The sequence below is a fragment of the Rhipicephalus sanguineus genome, chromosome 7 (genome assembly GCF_013339695.2).
Source record: "Rhipicephalus sanguineus isolate Rsan-2018 chromosome 7, BIME_Rsan_1.4, whole genome shotgun sequence".
Lineage (NCBI taxonomy): Eukaryota > Metazoa > Arthropoda > Arachnida > Ixodida > Ixodidae > Rhipicephalus > Rhipicephalus sanguineus.
In genome coordinates this window covers 150,164,177-150,185,093 of record NC_051182.1, presented here as the reverse complement: position 1 = coordinate 150,185,093, position 20,917 = coordinate 150,164,177, and the positions used below count along the sequence as shown (strand labels likewise).

The 20,917-nt window shown below is 44.6% G+C and overlaps 1 protein-coding gene across 1 annotated transcript in view; it reads left to right on the top strand.

Annotated features, from left to right (window-relative positions):
- Positions 1-19,357, top strand: part of LOC119400240 (meiosis regulator and mRNA stability factor 1) — a 55,675-nt gene extending 36,318 nt beyond the window's left edge. Inside the window, exons 12-15 of the mRNA XM_037667249.2 lie at positions 947-1,036; positions 1,931-2,280; positions 7,772-8,250; positions 11,008-19,357. Coding sequence (XP_037523177.2) covers positions 947-1,036; positions 1,931-2,280; positions 7,772-8,250; positions 11,008-11,108 — 1,020 coding nt within the window. The 3' untranslated portion in view covers positions 11,109-19,357. The remainder of the gene's footprint in view (positions 1-946; positions 1,037-1,930; positions 2,281-7,771; positions 8,251-11,007) is intronic.
- The last annotated feature ends 1,560 nt before the right edge of the window (positions 19,358-20,917 follow it).

Sequence of the window (20,917 nt, the reverse complement as noted above, 5' to 3'; positions counted from 1 at the left end):
GTGGGAGCTTGAAGAGATGAAAAAAATTCACAGGATGCCTTATGCACTTGCCTAAGATGACTCGGAGGCGAACTCTATTTTCTTTTTCTTCTCAATCAATTGTATTGATCCCGCACCCAAAAGGTTTTTGCACCTAACTTGGTTTTCCTCTGCCTCCAGGATCGATGGCATACAAGCTTTTTGCATGTCACGTGGTTTTGCAGTGTCTTTGGGATCAGCCCACCTTTGATTAATCGACAGTGTGTGCAATGGCGTCACCATATGACATCACGTTATGTCAGGACATCACTGTGTCGTCTCGATGACGTCAGATATTTTCCCGACATGTGACATCACTATGACTTCATAGGGTAACGGCATCACATGATGAGTTTCTTACTAGAAGTGTAGAATCGTGCCCAGCATCAAAACCTGTGAATTTCGCGATGAGTGGGTGTTTTAAAGGCCCACCCATTACAAAGCGCTCACACATATTTAATCATCAGCAGCAGCAGAAGCATCAGCAAAGTGAGCAGCTGCGTATGTTTGTATGTTGCCTTGCGGACGCGTAGTGGGCCCTTCACTGATGTGTAAAAGGAAAAATTATGGCGTAGTGGGCACTTCGCAACTGTACTTGCAGTAGGCATTCTAGGGTAGCTTGAAACTGCCAATGTTACACGCACAAACATTCGTCTCCTTGCAGCACAGATGGGGCATCCACCTAGAACCGAAGAAGGCCTAGCCTTTGAGAAGGCAATGCGCGCGTGGCCCGATTACGCTATCGTGTTTTGTTCTTGATGGCGAAGCTCAAGCGTTCTCCAAGGTTTCTTTTTCTTTTTTTTTTTTAAATTGGATTCTGCGCGATGGCAGTTACAGACAGCGGCGGACAACTACACCACCAAAATTGGCTGTTGTGATCTCAGGACTGCTTTCGCTGTAATAATTGCTAACCTCGTGTTTGTTGCAGCTGGACAAGAGCGACAGCCGGAGGAGAATAGTGCGACTGGTGCCCGGCTACCGGCATCCGAGTTGGCAGCTGCGGCCTGTGCCTAAAGATGTGCGTTCTCTCCTTATGCGGGATCGACTTGATGGTTTTGCGAGCTTTTCGAACTTGTCGTCGTGTGCCAACAATGTTGCCCAAGCTTGGCATTGGGAAACCGCCACCAGCATTGGAATTGCCCTGTATACTCGTGTAATGCCTGCACCCGTGTTATAGCTGCACCCGGAATTATGTTAAAGAATCCCCCTAAAAAATATACTTGAAAATTGCATGTGTATTAGCCACACCCTTAATTTTTTAGAAGGTTAGCAGTATTTTTCGTTATGCAGTGCAAGAATTTCAAAGCTTTTCTGGGGGGAGACAAAACAAGGCAGTCGTGTGGTGTTTCTGCACCTCTAGGTAGCAAAAGCACAGTCTCTGAGATTGAACGGCTTCCTCCGAGGCGCTGCCCTCCATCAAACAATACAGACTGGACAGCTGAGCAGGGCATCCCTTGTGGATGTGTGCCACTGTATTTTTGAAGCGTGGGGTGGGGTTTCTTTCCACACGGAGAAAAGCTTCGAGGTCACGGGACTCCCGAACAAATTTGATGGGACTGAGGACGACCTCATCTCGGACAGAGACGAATTTGAGGATGCGACGAGTTAAGAGGACGAGGAGGACAAAGGGGAGAAATAATATTCTTGCAACCGCATGAAAGTGACAGAGGTTCTTTTTCGCTTCTCCCAGTAAAGTCTTCTTTTTCTTTGTGTAATAGCCGCATCTGCGATTTTCACCCCAAAGCTCGGCAAACAACCTGCGGCAATTGCATGAGTATATATGGTAGTGTGCTGGGCACGTATGCATAGATATTAGCTGCAGCGACACCCCTTGCTCGAAAATTTTTCATACTTTCGTGTCAGATGTGACGATGTATGACTGCACTGACGATTGGCCCCGCCCTGTTGCCAGGAGACGACACAGGTCGTTGAAGAAAAACAGGCGGAGACAAAGGAAACCCCAGAGAAGAGGCGAGAGGAGGAGTGTGTTCTGGACCTGCTCTCCGAACCCGACGACAGCATGGACCTGGCCCAGCTGTGGACTGCGTTCCACCAGCGGTGCAGCTCGTACCCGAACCTCTTGCTACTGCGCGACCTGGAGCGCAACGGCTCAATTGTTGTCGACCGGCGCGCCGGCCACGTGAAGCTGTCGCCCCTGTACCGTGTCGCCTGGCAGCTGCGCCGCCTGCTGTACTCCGTCACAGAGCCCGGTGAAGAGCCAAAGATGTCCCTGGCCCTGCTTGAAGACGCCTACCGTCGCAGGTGAGTGAGGGAGGTGCAGTACGTGTGATAAGCCCCAGTGGATTGGGGATGCCGATTTAAAGAGATACCGTAGGAATCAGGGTTGTACATAATGCGCTACAAGTAATCGATTACTTGTAATCAGTTACATTTTCTTGTAATTTTGTAATATAATTGATTACTTCTCCGAAACTAACGTTCTGGGTAATTCAGTTACATTTCCTTGTAATTAATTACCGATAATCAGTTACTTTATTTTTCCAAAATCAAGTGGTAACCAGTCTTCTACGGCAGTTCTTGTCCTGAAAAGTATGCGGCCTCTTGCCCTACCTGCAACGCCTTACCCAAGTGCCAGCAACAGCGAAGCAGGACGCTTTATAGATGACATGGACACAAGCATCAAAGCACTGCGAAACTACGAGCTGACGAGCAAGGTGTTCCTACGTTATAATACCGCGCTTTCATCCAGCGCAGGCATTGAGAGCGTGTTCAACGTAGCAGCTGACCTCTTAACGAGGATACATGGAAGAATCAGCGACAACATTGAAGAACCACTCCTATTGAAAGTTAACAGCGTCTAACACTATATCACAAAAGTCACAGTAAGCCTCCCAACCTTCTCTCTACCATGCAATCCACCATAGTTCCTTGTAGATTGAGTAAACTTGTGTTATTCTGTTACGGCAATATGCAGTATAACCTCATTACAACGGACCTTTATAGTGAAGAGGATTCTGGTATGTTGTAAAGAGAGTATGTAAAATCCAAGTACTGTCACAACAGACTTTTATGTAAGCGCTGAATGGGTCTGTTACAACCGAAGACAATTACAAGTCACAAACGCGGTCAAAGAACAAATTTATTCTTAATGGGGAACGCGGCTTTCTTACTGCGGAAAATAACGCAAAATATATTTTCTGAAAGTCGCATTTACAGTTTCTGTAGCCTTTTTTCTATTTGATTCCAAATATCTTCACTGAAAACTACATAGGAGTGCTGTAAAAGATTTGTTGTGCCTGCTGAGGTGGCGAAAATTATTGCAGAAATTGCAAAAAAAGAAACAAAAAAAAAACCAGCGTTTTTCAATAAATTATATCTCCTCCATTCTGGGCTCGTCGGAAAGAGCATTTCTTCGTATTCAAATTCCCTACTTCAGCTAGCTCCTCCATTCAGAAACAAGCATAAAAAAAAGCAAACATTGGACGTTTGTTTCGAGGCCTACGATTGCCTGCTTCTGCCATGTTGCTTCAGCACGTCTCGTATTTGGACCGATGCTTGCTCCAGGAGAGCGTCGTCTGCTGCTTGTGCATTGCGAGGTTACAGCTGTCGAAAACCGCGCTACTTAGTGACGCTTTCTGTGTTCATGGCTCGATGATCATTTAGGATATAATTACGCTTTACTTTAGCAGCTGAAAGCGGAAACTCAATCGTCAGATTACGATATCGCACCACACTCGTCACGAACATCACTGACGCGCATCTCGGACCGGCTGTAATACAGTCGAACCCGGGTATATTGAACTTGCCAAAAAACGTTTATTAGTTCGATATATGGCATAATTCGATATAGGCCCGCTATAGGATTTTGACACAAAGGCACATAACAATAAGAAAAGTACTTTATTAATATGGTGGCTTACTTGCGTGCCCTACTTTGGAACAAAATAGTCCTGGATTTTCTTCTGTGTCAACGACTTTGCTGCCTGCGACAGCACACACGCCTCCACGTTGTCCAACGAGTCGGAGCAGCTGAGGCTGCAACCTTCCACATTCACGCAATAGCGCCGGACCAACGCAAGTGCACTAATCGCTTCGGAGGATGTAGGCAATGGGCCATCGTCAATTTCCTTATTGATGTCGCTTTGGCTCGTGGTCGGCACGACGTCTGCAACGTAGTCCTCATCTTGTAGCTCACCCATGATGGCGACATCATCGTCCGCACTGACGAACTCGTCAAATGTCGATCCGTCGATAGCTCCCGGGAACTCTGCCAGCTCGCTCCAAACTTCGGCGGAAACACCTGCGGTGTCTTCAGTGCTGTCATTGGAACTTGGGGTGTCATCACCAGGCATGCGGAAGCCGGCACGCCTAAAGCAGTTCTGGATCGTCTCCTTCGTGACATCTGCCCACGATCTACTCAACATAGAAAGAGCTCCGAGCAAGTCGATCTTAAGCTCCCTGCCGACACGAAGGTTCACAGAGCACCAACAGGCAACACCACCAGCACGGACCACGCTGAATGAGGACTCGAGGAAAACAGGCAGCAGCAGGCACACAAGCATAAAGAAAGAAAAAATGGCGCTCATTTCTACCGCCTCTGTACCTCGGAGAAAGCACGACGGCCTCTGATTGGCTGTAAGCGCTGCGAGCGGGCCAGGATCATTTCTTGCAGGGGGGTGTTCGCCCGTGCACAACCGGGTCTAAACCACTTTTTCTAGGGTGGCGCCGGCAGTTTTCCCCGCCACCGCGAGGGAAAGCCAACTTGCTGGGGCACTTTTGAGGCACATGGAGTTTGATATGTCGGTTGTCGTTGCTATTTTCGTTCGATGTAACAGTAACTTTTGCTATATATTCTCAATGTAAATTTACCGTGTTTAGAAATTGTTCGATATACGGGATAATTTGATATAAACGGGTTCGATATAGTCGGGCTCGACTGTAGCTTTGACTCGTCGGACCCGTGTTTAGGGGCTCTGCTCATCAGCACTTCCAACCTCGTGACAAAGACCATCCGGGAACAACTGTTTGTACTCGCGATCGAGCATGGCGTACTTTGAAACATACGGCCACCGCGGCCACGCACACTGCAGCCGAGCTTTCTGCTTCAAGTCGTGGCTTGGCCTAACTACGCTTACGGCACCCACGTATGAGACGAATCTGAACTTTGCGGGCAAGAACATCATGCTAGAGGACATGCGAAAGCGAAGAAGCTGCAGTATGCTCCATCACAAGTAACGAACCACATCGCCCGCTGGCTCCTCAGAACCTCGGATGGGCAGTTTACGCTTCGGCAGCATACCCCTCGACCAAGCTCACTGTGCAGCACAAGGAGCAGCGGTGGCAGCGGCTAGCAATTTCGAGCGTCGGCGCTACGGAATGCTAGACCAAGCACGCTGCATGCCAATTTTTTGTTGCCGCGGCTAGGCATAACTAATCATTGACCAACCGGAGATCGGCGGCCTTTGTTCTTAAATCGGTACGTCGATATCCGAGGTGCTGTTCCCATCCCGAAAGTATGCCAAGTGATGTTTGGAGTCGGAAGTTATTGAATTCGAAGTGTCCGTGGTAGAAAAGTCCGTTGTAAAGGAATCCTGACCACCTTGCTGGCCTCACATTTTAGTCAATTATATTCGAATGTCCATTGTGCCAGAATCTGTTGTAAGCGAAGATCAATCAATAGAACAGATACGAAGGTTGGCCTAACGCCGCATATTGGTCTGTAGCATCCAAATATCTGTTGTAAACACATCCGTTGTTACGAGATTATAATGTAACACTCTATCACGGCAATAAAATTTTTGAAGGAAAGTAACGCAAACGTAATCAATTACATTTCTGTAATTACTGTTACTTTTGTGAGGTTGTGATTGACCACTGCAATCAATTACATTTTAAAGGAAGTACAGTAATACCTTGTTAACTCGAACTCGCATATTTCAAAAAATCAGCTAAGTCGAAATTTTCCGCGGTACCAAACGATTTCCCATAGGTGCAATGTATTTATTGCCCTTTATCTCGAAGTATTTCCGTGCCCACTTTCGGTTATCTCGAAATCTCGAGTGAGAGTGGAAAAAAAATTTCGCCGCCGAACCGTTTCACAAAATGCTAGCGGCAAAATGTCTACGTTTCACAAGGTTCACGCGAGGCTACCACGCTTTCGACGAAGTGAACACTGTTCCCGAAAGTGAAGTCGGAACCTAGCGGCATAACAACTTTTTCCAGCTACCCTGTGTCACGTCATGTGACGCCATAGACGTGCACAGAGGCAGGCCCTGCAAAATAGCATGGGTCGCACACATCATTTTGTTTACCGTCAGAGATGCGATTTCAGCATTTTATTTACGCAAGACACGTCGCTCGGATTTTCTCGTCGGCCGTGCGATGTGGTGAGGATAACGCCGCCAAAGAAAAGCAAGTCACTGGTGCTGCAAAGAAAGGTAGCCCTAATCAAAGAAGCGCATTCGAGACTCGAAGTTCCGGATGTCAAGACGGCGCTGATTGTGTGGTTGCACCATGCGAGAGGAGCCCCTTCCAGTCACAACATTGACAGAGAAGGCCGATTCTCTAGACTTCGTGGTGGGCTACAGTGATCTCGCCTGCAACATCGACTGGTTTGACCATTTAAGTGAAACAACTTGGCGTCATGCACGGTGATCGCGGCAGTGTCGATGCAGCTATTCAAGGGGTGACGACATCAGCCGAGACAAGAAACATGTTTCGCTTAATGCGAAATAAAGTTGAGTGCAGCGGTGCGAATGATCGCCACATGCTATGTGTTAAAGGCCAACTCCGGCGATTTTTCGAGGTCGATGGATCTCAGTGAAATTCGCTGGGTACGTTCCTTTGCACGTTTCCGTCATTTATGCCAAATTACAGGCTTGAGACATGCGCAGATTGTTTGCAAATGAGTTTTAAAGATTGTCTGCAAATGCCCTCCTGGCTTCCCACAATTATTGGCAACATTGCGTCTGTGACGTCAGTATCGGCAAGGCGGCGGAAGTGACGCAGCCGAGGGCACCGCTAACTTCGGCGCTTCGGCCGCTACAGCGAGCGTCTGCTGTGCGCAAGGCGACAGACAGCGTTGGTTTGGCCGGCGCTTCGCTGGTCGTCCCGGCTGTCACAGTTTTCATACTCCGCGCCGGCGTGACCGGCATGCCTTGCACGACTTCCGGTTTGTTTGTAACAACGTCTACGTCATACGTAGACAGTACACTCGGTTGGGTTTCGGTTTCGGTGTTGCGCTTTTTTGCTTATTTAAAATTATTCTCCAATCTGCCGAGTATTTCTGCTATCGGGCCTGTAACAGGAGCGTCTCAGGAACATAAAAGCACCATTACTTTGACATGGCCAAAAAATCGCCGGAGTTGGCCTTTAAGCACCTCCAGAAATCTTTGCTAGGTGCAAGTGTTACTGCGAGGCAGTGCCGAAAAATACAGCTGGTTGACAGCTCTGGTATGTCATTATTTTTCTTTAAATTCTTTACAAAGAGCCAGTTAGGCCCTCCTGTTAAGAAACTGGTCAATAGTGATAACGTTTTTAGATAGAAGTGGACTTCTCATAGCATTTGCTCAACCTTGCTTATCTCGAAAATCTTTTTAACTCGAAATTTTTTCTGCTTTTTACTTCTTCGAGTTTACGAGGTATTACTGTAATTGTAATTGTAATCGGTTACTTATTTTCTGTAACGTTTACAATTCTGGTAGGAATGGGATTGGCCAAATAAGATTGATTCATCATTGTCGTCATATATTAGACCCTTAAAGGCCTTTCTTCTTGTTCCCGTTTCTTGCAGACATGGCAAACCTCCTCCGCTGCAGCAACTAGGTTTCAAAAGCCTAGAAGAGCTGCTCAATTCACTGCCCAAGTACTTCAGCATGTGCTGGGACCGGGACGTGCGGGCCGTCAGCCTTGTGAAGGTCGACAGTGTGCCAAGGGCGGCCATCGCGAACGAACCATCCTCATTGGAGTCGCCGACGGTGGTGCCTTCCGCGGCCAACTGCTCAACCGCAGATGACACATTGATGAGTAGTTTGGAGAGCTGCTTCGAGCCAGAGTTGCTGGACCTCTGCCTGCAGGCGGGTGCGGAACTGATGCAGCTGTGCCCGGAGCCGGTGCCGTTTCGTTTGCCGGAACCGGAGCTTCTGGGGCTGTTCCCGCCGGCGGACGACGACCTGCTCGACGGGCCGATTCCGAGCAACGTACCGTCGCCGGTCATCTGCCCCGAAGTCACGCTGGCCGGCGACCTCATGCAGTTCGACGCAGCTGACTACCGTGAGGAGGCTTTTGCTGATGTGTTTCGGCATAATAGCTTTTGAAGGTGACGTTGAAGCCGGTGGTGGTTTTTTCTTTTTCTCTTCTTGCTCGACCCTCTCTCCTTTGGGGCAGCTTGCACTAGACGACGCTGCGTTCCATTTCACACGTAGCAGGTGACGCCTCAGAAGCTGTGAAAGAAGTGTTTCCAAAAAGATATTGCTGTGCTGAGAGCAAACTGGCCTTTGATTAGAAACAGCTGCTACAGAATAACATCTTGAGGTATTACTGTATATATACTCGCGTAAGGGCCACACTTTTTTTTTTTTAGAAAATTTTGCTTTGTGCAGCCCTTACATGAATCAGGCCGATGACAGCTCATCAAACGTCTGTACTGTTTCTGCAACAGTAGCAGAGTGCAAGAGAGTCGCAAATGACATGTCAGGAATGTTATTACGATTCCATTTCACTATCGCTGTCCTCGTGCTCGGAAGAGCTCGCCTCGGCTTCGGCATCCTCCCAGAGACAATCATTCCTAGTGCCGTTCATGCAGTTTGAAATTCCAGTCACCTTGAAGCTTTTTGTGGCTGTTTCAAATAACACGGCACGCCACACACTCAAAATCCACGCACACACTTGTAGCGATGCCCGCTTCAGTTGCCTGTAGGGGTCTTTTCATGATGGCCTCCAGCCGTTCATTCCGAGTAGCATTGGCAAAATTCCGCTTTAAATGGACGATTAACGCAGACGTCGAGCGGCTGCAGCACACCCGTCAGTCCTCCAGGAATAACGGCCAAGTCCTTACGAGTTGTGGCGAGTCAGTTCTTGACGCGGTCCGTCAAGTGGCCCCTGAAACTGTCCAGAACAAGGAGGGCTTTCTGTTGCAACAGGCCTCCAAGTCTGTTTGCCAAGACGGTCTTTATCCAGTCTACAACAAGTTCTTCGCACATCCAACCCTTTTCCTGGGCATGTACGATGATTCCCTGAGGGAACTGCTCCTTTCGAAGTCTTTCTCTAAAATAGGATGTACGGCAGAAGTTTTCTGTCTTCTGCCATGATGCACAGCATCACAGTGCATCTTTGACATCCTGCACCGGTTGTGCACACACACACACACTTTTCGGTCCTTTTAAATCAACTGTGGTGCATTCTGGTGCATCGAACCACACAGGAGTCTGGTCCGCATTCCCAATTTGGGAGAGGTCGTACTCATGCTCCCTCTTGAGACCATTTACAAAGCGATGGAACTTAATCACATGGCTTTCATGCTCGCTTGGAAGCTTTTTGACAAAGCGTCGTTCGGCGGCGGATGGAAAGCTGGTTACAGTTCATAAACCGCGTAGACCACCCCCGACTTGCCTGGAATTATGCCTGGGGTATTTCCATGTGGCGAGCGATGGCCAGGGCTTTCACGCGTATCATGTCAGTTGAGACGGCGTAGCCGTCCCTTCAAGTGACGATGACATTTGACAAGTTCGCCTTCAAGTTCCGGGTATTTACACTTTCCACGGAATGCCTTTCGGCTCCTGTTGATAGCGGTGAGGGCATCTTTCTGTTTGATCCAGTAAGGCACATGCTTGTCATTGACGTCATATTTGCATCCAGCTTCCCGCTTACCGTGCTCGTCGGCATATTCAATCACTTGCAGTGTAAATGCTGCAGTGAATGATCTCAAATGCCGGCCCATCGTCCCTCACCTGTGCTGGCTCAAACAGGGCTCACTACTACAGACGAAGTGACACCGACAACACCGATCTGAAGAAACACTGCCTAGCTACCCACACGATGCCAACGATGCGGCACACAAAGCAATAATAATGCCGTCGAGTTCGGCGGAAGCAGAAAAGCTGGCAGCGCCATCTAGCTGCAGTAGAACTAACTACACCTTTCTGGCGGGACTTGAATTTTTTTTTCGAAATTTCCCCTCCAAAGTAGGAGTGCGGCCCTTACACAAGTACATACGGTAATACTGTATCTTAGCATGAGGCTAATGTTTTGTCAAATCATGTACTGTTTGCATTCCTCATGTTTACGCTCCATGGTGTGGCCTGTAATGTGTAATGAGCCATTAGGGACCTCACTTGTCATTTAGTCTGTAATGCATCTCTTCCTAGTAGTAGGTTCACCGTGGGATCTGTACAAGTACAGTCTGGCAAGGATACCAACACGTTGCCTAGCTCGCCGTTGTGCGGTTGATGTGCAGTACTCACGGATCGAGACAGGACAATTTAGCGCTAAGTAACGAACACACTTATGTTTTCACCGTCTTCAGTTTGTGTCATAGCGGTGTAATTTCAACTCTAACGCGTAGATCAAAGCCAACATTATCTTTAGAGACCAAATTCGTCACGGCATGACATGGTAATTTCGAGCAATTTAGGACGTGGGTCCTAAAAAGTTTTTCTTTATTTTTGAGTCAATATGAACCAAACTTCATTGTATTGACCAGTTTTTTATGCGGATTTCAAATCTGCAATTAGTTTTTAATAGCCGCACTAGTTCAAAAGATCTCGAGGCTCAAAAAATAATTCGTGCGCAATCTCTTTAGTTATTACCGGTTGTTTATAATGGCCCCGCTCCCGAAATAGGTTCAAAAAGCACCCAATGTCACTCTTTTATGTTTCTGGAAAATTCAGATACAGAACTCTGACCTCTCTTCTTTTCTTTACTAATGATGAACTTGTGGTTGTGAAATTAGGGACCACAGAGTTCTTAATTTATAGCTACAAAGTGATTGAATTTCACTGTAGCATGCATCTGTCTCTCTCCCTTTTTCAGGTTCCAGGCCGAGGTCGGAGGCCGACTGCGTTGCGTCGCCCGTCCAGACCACGAAGAAGAGAAGGATTGCCGCCTTGTTCCCCGTCCCGCTGTCGCAATAACTGCCTCCGCCGTCGAGCCGACGACCCACCGAGCACGCTTTCCTCGTTTGGGATCACGTCTCGAGGGACCACATTCTCCTGTAGCTTCGCCTTCGTCACTTCTTCAACGCATCGCCGTTATGCATTGTGCGCGTTGCGTTTCACAAGCCCGTGAAAGTGGGTCTCTGCCAGTACTTTGTGTTTCATCCCCACTTCTTTCTTCTTTTTTTTTGATGTTGTTTACTCGTGTTGCAAATGTGCTTCAGGCCGAAGGTGCCGATGGCAGAAGTTATCCAGCGTGGTACCCGGCCTCACCAAGCCCTACGAGACGGTGTTTTCATTTTCACTTGCTTCTATGTCGCGATCTTCATAGTCGTCCTTTTAATTACTTTAACCGCCATTTTTTCATCCTGTCCTCAGTCATGACGCATTTTCGTTTGTTCGTCATGATCTCCATTCTGCATTAACTTTTTGTCAACGTGAACTACGCAACCATCCCATTGCAAACCATTCTTTCTTTCTTTTTCTAAGCGTTTTAGCTCTCTTTCTTTTTTCACGATCTTTGTACTGCAGTAATTTTTTTATGATTTCAACCCTCGTCCTGTCGCCAGTCATACGAGACATCAATCTTAATTTTCTCGCGCTTCCACCGTCATAGTTCGTGTACAGCCATATTTCTGCGACTTCATCCATCGTTTTCCACTTGACGACATTGCTATTTTAACCGAGTTTATCAGCGCACAATCTCAAAGAACATTCATGACCTGCGGAGGCATTGTAGACCTGCTTAGCCAAGTACTGATTGCCTTTCTAGTCACCGGACTTATTGCTAATGTCTTCAATTTTCACGTGTCGTGATATTTCGTTTTTCATTTTACCTTACAGTACAGCCATCCACGGGAGATTGCAGGATTTTGCACAAAAGCTTGCTTCCTAGAAAACATGCGTACATAGCTTCAAAATCAAAGTTTAATCAAAATCTATCTCTTGATGACTCACCATGTCGGCACTTGCAACGTACACAGTGATTCATTAATTTAGTTACGCCATGTCTTAACGAAGGAAAGATTTTAATGCGCCAAGGAACTGATGTCCCGCGAGATGTTGGGTTTAACCGTGTCTCTTTGAGAGATGACAGGGAGTCTGACAGATGTAGATGCCATCTTTTAATGCAACTAGGACAGTAACATTTTAATGAAACCAGTGCTTCTTTATGTTCGTCTGTTCTTTCGTTCTGCAGCTGCAATCAAAGGCATATATTGTATATATTTATGCATGTATATATGTACGCACATTTGCTCATACATTTAGAATGAGAAGCGTCACCTGCGATTGCACATCACGGGTGGTAAATGATCGCATATTATTTCCCAGTGCATTTTGTTTTTTTGTGGGTGTAGGTTGTGGACTAATGAAATACAAAAAAGACAGATGATTGTATGTGCAAGAAGTACCGTATTTACTCTAATCTAACGCGCACCTTTTTTCCGGAAAAACGAGTCCAAAAATCGCATGCGCGTTAGAATCGAGTACCGAAAAAAAAAAAAAGAAACTCGGTTATCGTATTGCCATCGACATTTCAAAATGGCCGCCTCCTACGCGCCTTTTGGCCATTTCTGCCATTTTTTCAGTTCGTACGTGTGCCGAGGAGATTGTCATCCCGTTCTGCGTTCGCATCGACGGCATGGAAGTGCCGACTCCAAATACTCGACGAGTGTACCACGATGCCGCATTTCAAAGAATAGTTATTACATGTGCAGAGAGACGGACGGAAATCGGGCCGCATCGCGGTCGTTCGGATATAGTTCGTTCGGAGTTCCCGAAACGTGCGTGCGAGACTGGCGCAAACAGAAGCAGAAGATTTTTTACAGCAAAGCTTCACGAAAAGCTTTCATTGGACCAAAGCAGGGCCGGTTTCCCGAAATCGAAGAGTGTTGACAGCGACAAGGAGTTGTCCGACAGCGACGAGGACTGATCCATTACGCGACTCGTATCGCCGCCGTAGTGGTGACAGTTTTAACGGCAAGGCCCCCTTTTTGACTTTGTGTTTTACTTTTTTGAAACTTCAGTTGTTTAAAACCCAGATACTTGTTCTTCTGAATGTGCGAAGTTTGACTCCTACGGACTTTTTTTGTTCTTTTCTCTCACGCAAAATGGGTGCGCGTTACAATCGATGTATTATTTTTTTTTTTTTTTTTTGGTCGCGGAAAACGGGTGCGCGTTACAATCGAGGGCGCGGTAGAATCGAGTAAATACGGTATTGCAATCGGTTGTTGCAAGGACGTGCTGCTTCACGAGTTTCGACCACAGTATCGACGTTTGGATCGACGGTGTGTTGTTCAAGTTTCATTAGACCGCGATGACTGTGCGTAGCAAACATCATCACAAATTTCATCGAAACAGGCGCGAATGAGACGCACGTGCATGCGCGTCCAGGACGTATGTGCGTCCAGGACGAGAAAGTGTTTTTTTTTTTTATATCACACCAAGACGTGCGTGCACCATATTTGAGAGTTTGCCAGATTCACACGTGTCGCGGAAGGGGCTAGGCTGTGATAAAACATTCCGCTTCCGCAGCGTTCTTGTAAAAAATATAAACATTCATCGCCCCTTCATCGTCACCGTAGTGTAAATGTATAAATGCGGAGTGTTCTATCGCAATAGGAGACTCATTCAGATGCTCCTCATACGTCAACCCGCTGTCTCGTTTGCCTCGCGATCTTTACCAGTACCTGCCATTTAGCGACGAATTTTTGTCTTTGCGTCGTGTTTTGCTGTATTCAAAGCACGATCTTGGATAAATAATCACCGCTAAATGTATGAACCTCAATGTGCAATGTGTGCATGACGTGCGGCGGTAGTTTTTGTGTAAATGAGTCACTGATATCTGCTTACATTGACAACACTCTGTAAACTACTGTGGCTGCTTTAACTACACTCAAACCTTGTTATAACGAACACGGATATAACGAATTATCGGTTATAACGAAGTAAATAAAGAATAGCCTTGTCATAGCTACAGTATTAAAAATAAACGTTTATAACGAATTTTCGGATATAACGAAGTTATTTTCGTGGCAGATGAGACTTTGTTATAATGAGGTTTGAGTGTATTTTGTAAGATAGTAATGTTGCATATACCTTTGTAAATACGAGTTGTGCCTGAGAGAATTTTGCACATCACCATTGCCACCCCTCCCTGTTACATTCTTTTTTGTTTCGGGTAATCAGGCTGGGTGACCTCGTGTCCAGCGGAAAAAAAAATGGGATTATGGTATGCAGGTCTTTATGTCATCATTTTAACTCATTTTTATAGATATTTTTTTTAACTTCATCTGCGCCATCGTTAGCTTGTTGCATAGTAGCCGTCAGCTCACTGACAAGCATCGCGGCTGTAGAGTGAAGTTGTGAGGTTAGGCATTTCATCCGTAATCACAAGAAAAAAAAAAAGCAGAAGTTGTCGCAAATTCGGTGCAGGATAAAATTCTGACTACAAGAACGACTTTCGTTTTGGTGATTTTGCACATATGGTTCGGTGATTTTGCACATACGTTTCAGTGATTTTGCGACAGAAGTGTGTCGTCGTTCTTATCACCTGATGGTTGATTCTTTCTACCTTTTATAGGAGGGTCCTAATCGGTAGTAGTTTTCATTTTGCCATAGAATGGCTTGGCACGGAGCATTTAGACTATGCCCTTCCTTTTATAGCTTATTTCATTTTTAAGAAACGTAAGCCACCACGTTCAGTTCCCTTCAAGGCCAAGCTTATGCCTTGAGTGATAGTCTCATGAAATCTGTCGTGCTAAGCGAATTGTATGCTTTACAGTATGGCAAATTCTCAAAGGAAATGCCTAGCTGGTAAACAAACACGTTACAACTAGTACCAAATTCCTTCGACTACATCTCGGGAGGTGGCTGGCGCAGTGCACTGAGGTTGGACCTGTATGCATTAAAAAATTCACCAGCCTTAGTCGCCTACTCCAACCATAATATATGGCCGATTTGCTCATTAGCTGTTCCTTTTGAGAGTGAGCTGGGCTGTACATGCAAGCAGTCATGTCTTTGGTGTCTGTTTGGAAGCTGTCATTCAAGCTATGTTCCTGAACAATTTTTTATGTATGTAGTACAAGTTTTGTCCTAACGTCGCTATTTTGTGTTTTTTCTCTAGCTGCGTGCAACACATGTGTTTTGGTTTTGTAGCTGGCTTTAAATGCAAATAGCAGCTTTTTGGTCTAAACTGAATGAATTATTCTAGCTCCCGTGTTAAATAGACTTTGGTAGTCAACTCTTTGAATATTACGTTGACTAGGACCATTTTCTGCTCAGGCCTCGTGAAGGACAAATGGACCGTTTTTTGTTTTTTTCATTGTGATCTGTGAAAAGAAGTGTGACTTCTGACAGTGCAAGAGATCATGGTTTTTGGTTTGCTTTCTTTTAAGTGTCTCTTTGTTGTTTGTTTTATTTTTGGGATGACCTACGCGGGTTTGTCACATGATGTAAGGAGTCGTGCACTCTTTCATGAAAAACTGTCTTTCAGTGCAATGCAACTCAAATGCCTTTTTTTACGTTGCGGGGCAATGATGCTATGGATGCTGACGTAACGCTTAATGCGGATGTATGCATGTTTAAAGCCAAATGCAGTGAAATATTGCATCAATTGTAAATGTAGCGATCGCGCAGCTCTTGGGAAGGCCATAAATTTTTGAAAAAGCACATGCCTCACCTAAATGTACAATTCAGAGCAGCTATTAGTACTTACAGAGTGAGATGGGCAACGTCTTAAGGTGTAGCATGTGCTGCGTTTTCTTTCATATTTATTTTAAAGATTTGTTTGCGCATTCAAAATTGTTCACTGAAATTTTATGTGCTCGCTGTGCTTCCTGGTTGTATTAAGACATGCGATGTCTTTTACGTCGTGTTTGTTGTGTTTTCTTTCATGTGTTCCTAATGCTGGGGATCACACAGGCAAACTTCTTCAGAACGTTGTGCGCTCGCTACTGTCTTGGTCATGTGTAGTGAAGCAAGTGATGTTTTTAGGCATGGCATAAGTTGAGTTTTCTTTTATATGTTCTAATAATGGCATTCACACAAACATACTTCTTCACTAAAATTAGATTCCCTCTTTCTTGGTCATATGCGGTCAAGCAGATGATTTTAAACGTTGTGTTTTCTTTTGTGTTTGTTTTTAGGACGGTGTTTGTGCTAGAAAACTTTACTAAGATTTTATGTCCTAACTTTAGGCTTGGTCATACATGGAGAAGCAGATGATGTTTTAGGCATGGCATATGTTGTGTTTTTATTTGTGTTTGTGTTTGTGCGTTTGCACAAGAAAACTTCTTCACTAACATTTTACACCCTCGCTACCGTCTTGGTTGTGCATAGTGAAGCAGGTGATGTTTTTAAGCATGGCATGCGTTGCGCTTTTGTTTTGTGTTTTTTCTTGAAGGTGTTTGTGCAAGAATGTTTCCTCACTGAATTATTATGCCCTCAGAGTCTTCATCATAATGCGACGTACATCTTTAGGCATAGTATTTGTTGTGGTTCTTTCTGTTTCCTTTTACAGTGTTTTCCCTGCACCTAAATCTTAGATGAAAAGTTAAGATGACCCTGATGCTTTCTTGGTCAACAATAGCGTGATCATGATGGTCATTGTAATCAGCTTTAGGTTTCATTGACAACGGCTGCCTGTGTTTCAATGACTACCTAACATTGCAAACATTACTGTGCACAGTTTGATTATTTCAAGGCGTTGAACCTAGCTCAATAGATAAGGTTCGTTGTCTCTTTCGCTTAATTATCTATCTCGTTCCCTATTTCACCTTCGTTGATGTGTGTTCATTGTTGTATCATATCGTGTGAACTTCTACTGTCATGGACAAACAATGGAAGCTGAGGTAAGGCTAAGTTTGACGCAGTTGTCATTTTTTTACTTTTGTTACGTTAAGAATGTCGGCACGATTCCATCTTGAACACTTAGTTTGAGGCTTGCGCCGCCTTTGGCAATAGCTGACGTATAGTTTCAAAATTGCAATTTGCATCATTACTTGCCACGAGTACGGTAGGCTTTTTCACTCACATTTCGGTTGTCCACGACAGTAGCAGTACTTTGATGACAGCTTCACCGATCTCCTCTGTCACAATTGTGACAGAGTTGTGAAGCGACAGGGTGTGTACTTAAGTCTTATGTAGCCATGTATTTGCATGGCTTCACGAGAATGAGTCATGTTGAGGCTCATTGCGAGTCTTCCTTATTGTAGTCCCGCACTGAATTTCATTTTGACAAAAGCCTTGATTGATTGTCATCAACGACGATTGTCATGTTATTGTGAACTACGGAGGCACTAGTGCAACAGCAGATGTACAGTTTGCCGCAAAAGTTATGGGGACAAGATCCGTCAAAAGGGTCAATCCTGCCAAGCTTCTGTGCACAAATGAAAAGGTTTCGGTCTGTAGTACTTTTTGTGAGCTACAGACTGATTTGTACAAGTGCGAAGTCTTCATACAGCAGGAAATCACATTTGGCTCAAATCTCATGCCCCGTCGACCTTTGTTGCAGACTTTAATAGTGTGCCAGCATGACATTGAATTCTATGCTGGTAATTCTCCTTGTTCACCCACTAAATATTTTTTAATATTTTATCATAGGTATTATTCTGTGCAAGAGCTGTACCATCTTATCTATTTTAATGGAAACACGTTATCAGCGAGATCCTATGATAGGTACTGCAGTTATGCAGGGTCATCTGAGGAAGGAGACAATACTTGTGCGGCAAAATTGCAGTCATGCTAACTCATTCAGTTTTCAGTAATTTAGAGTTATTTACCTTAAAGTGCATACTCCTAATTGCATAAATGAAGTCAACCAGTAATGAATTAATACCAATTAAGCAGAAATCTTGAGCTAAACACGCTAATTTTAGAAATATATTCTTGAAATCTGTGGTAAAATGCTTTGATGCTTCAGTTTATACTTTGAACAGTGTGGCAAATAGGGTTCTGATAAGTGTAAACTTATCGACACTTTTTTAGAGCTAACTTAAGTCTAACTGTTCGGTTAATGTTGTCAGCGCATTTTGCCACAAATTTCGAGGACTTATGGACATATTTCGGCTAAATGGTTGGTAATTACCTAAATACTGCTTGACTTCAATTCTGCAGCTCAAAAGTGAAAGTTTGTTGTTTAGCTAACATCACTGCAATTTTTAATGTTTAATTCAAGTGCTCCAGCTGATACGAGACAACTGAAATGTGTACACGTCTTGTGTTTCCATTAAGATAGGTATACCTGGTATAACGTTCATGAGCTTCTAGCTCAAAAGGTTGCAGTGGTTGCTGTTTGAACACCAAATAGGTGTTGCACTTTATATCTTAGCAGACTGTAAGCTAAATGTGGATTTATGCTTCACTTTTGACTGATACATGTGTGGGTTGAAGAAATGTCAACAATAGAAACTGAATTTGTGGATATAAGATTGAGTGTTATATTTCACAAAAGTACAGCAGTGAATTTTGCAACGTTGGAGTGACAATTCTGCTGTGTTATTAACTGCCAGAGAATGGATGCTTAAGTTTGACCCTTTGGGTGAATTAAGGCATCGTAAAGAATGTGGTTTTAGCTGCCTGGCTTGTCTCACTTGGGGTCCATGAAAAGTACTACCATAGCGTAAAAGATGGCAAGCAATGCTAATAACTTCTTAGCATACCTAAAACGTACTAAAAAGACGAGTACCAGAATACTTGAAAGTGTGTACATGTGTATTCGCGCTAGTGGCACTCAGTTCAATCAAAGTGTACTAAATCTTCATCGCAATGACCAATAGTCTTCCAGACATTTGCTGCCATGAATCTGCCACTGGTGAAACAATCGTCACGAAAGTGTTTTGCTATCTCCTTTTCTTTGAGTATCATGGAGTACAAAAACATCTCTTTCGATGCACTGCAGTGTGTCACAGCGTTGCAAATTTTCACCACACACAGTGTTGTTCTACACATATTCTGGTATTCGTGTCTACGCTATCTCCATCTCATGAAAACTCTTCGTTGAAATGCAAAGATAGGAATTCTGGGTTTCTTACGTTTCCATTATGCACTGAGATTGTCCAAACACGACTTACTGTCATTACTTGCATAAGAGTCATGGTGGTCATTGCGAAATTATGGTTGTATTTGCCCCTACATTTGCCTGATTGGACAGCTCATTTAAGATTTTTATCATTGTTGCACATCAGTGACCTGTGAATTTTTGCTCACTCAGTGCAATAAAAGATTTGATCTAATTTTTTTGTCACGTTTGTCCCTCGAATTAACTTTTGTGCAAGTTTATTACTGTTGGCATGTGGAAGTTTTTCACTGTACACCAGTATTTTCAGTGCAGCAACAGCTTCTGATAGGAACATTGTTTACTGCAAGGGCTTGGAAAGGTACACGTAAGAACCTACAAAACAAGCAAATGCAAACAGTACAATAAAAAGAATTGAATGAAGCGGACAATTTATCAAAGGCACCCCTAGAGTGTGTGTCTACTAATGTTATTAGTCTTTGTTGTGTTCATTCACCTTACAAGATGGCGAGTTGGGCGAGTTCGTGGGTGTTCATGTTTAAGATTTATTTATTTATTTATTTATTTATTTATTTATTTATTTATTTATTTACTCATGTTACCCTACAGGCCCCAGAGGAGCATTGAGTAGGGGGGGTTACAGAAAAATCACAATACATAAAGCATAAAAAAAAATTATATCGAAGAAAACAAAGAAAATTGTACCATGGAAGGGAGTTTGAAGCGCACCGATGTGCTGTCCTGTAGACTACCGTTGTCCGCGTCTTCGTGCGTTTTAAACTAATTTTTAAACTTTCACCTTAGTTTAATTTAATGATCCTTAGTAAAATGAGTTTAAGGCATTTTGTCATTTACATGACCAAGAAAAGGGAGGTGGGGGAGGGTTATGTTGGCGTTGTCAGGCTTGTGCAGTCCACTGTTCTACCATGAAGAGAGCTGTTGCTTTGCTGGGAAGGTTTCGTGGTGATGTGTAGTGTTGCAAAGGGCATTCTCTCAACATATGGAAGCGGAATGCACAGGAATTAATAATAAGGTGCAGTAAGGTGTGATCTAGCTGCACTGCCACAGATATTCGCAGCAGAAAGAAAAATACACTGCTGGCGTCCTAATAGTTTCCATGATCACGTGTGCATTCTTCATCTACTGCATGTGGGTGTGTACTAGAAGTTTAGGATAATTTTAAGTGCGTAGCACTTAAGGGTCCTGGCTTGTCGTCCATCCACTGTCTCGCGTCACATGGTCTGTACTGACCACTGCCATTAGAAAGGCAGTGGTCAGTACAGGCCTGAAACAAGGCTAACATGCTCAGAACTAGTGCAAAATAAACTAATAAGGTCTACAATAATATAAACTGCAGAAATAACAAAGAATTAATCGCAACAATTTACTTAAAATCGCGGAAAACGCTTTTGAAACATCCGGCTGATTCCCGTGCCGCACAAGAGAGGGCGCCACCGCCTCGGCCAGCGCACGATTGCCAAGGTACCCCGTACTACGCACTTCCTCAGGTTTCACGGTAGTGAAGCTGCATTAAGCGCAGGATTTAGAACTACACCAAGACTTGCATATGAACGACATTAGCACGGGATTAGAACTACACCAGGGCTTGCGCAAGAACATCGGCGCATGATTTAGAACTAAAGCGGGGCCTACACAAGAAAGACATTAGCGCAGGATTTAGCGCAGTATTTGGAACACCACCAAGACCTACACAAGAACTGCATAAGCGCTGGGTATAAAGGATTTTTTTTTTTTCGTGCATGACACTGGC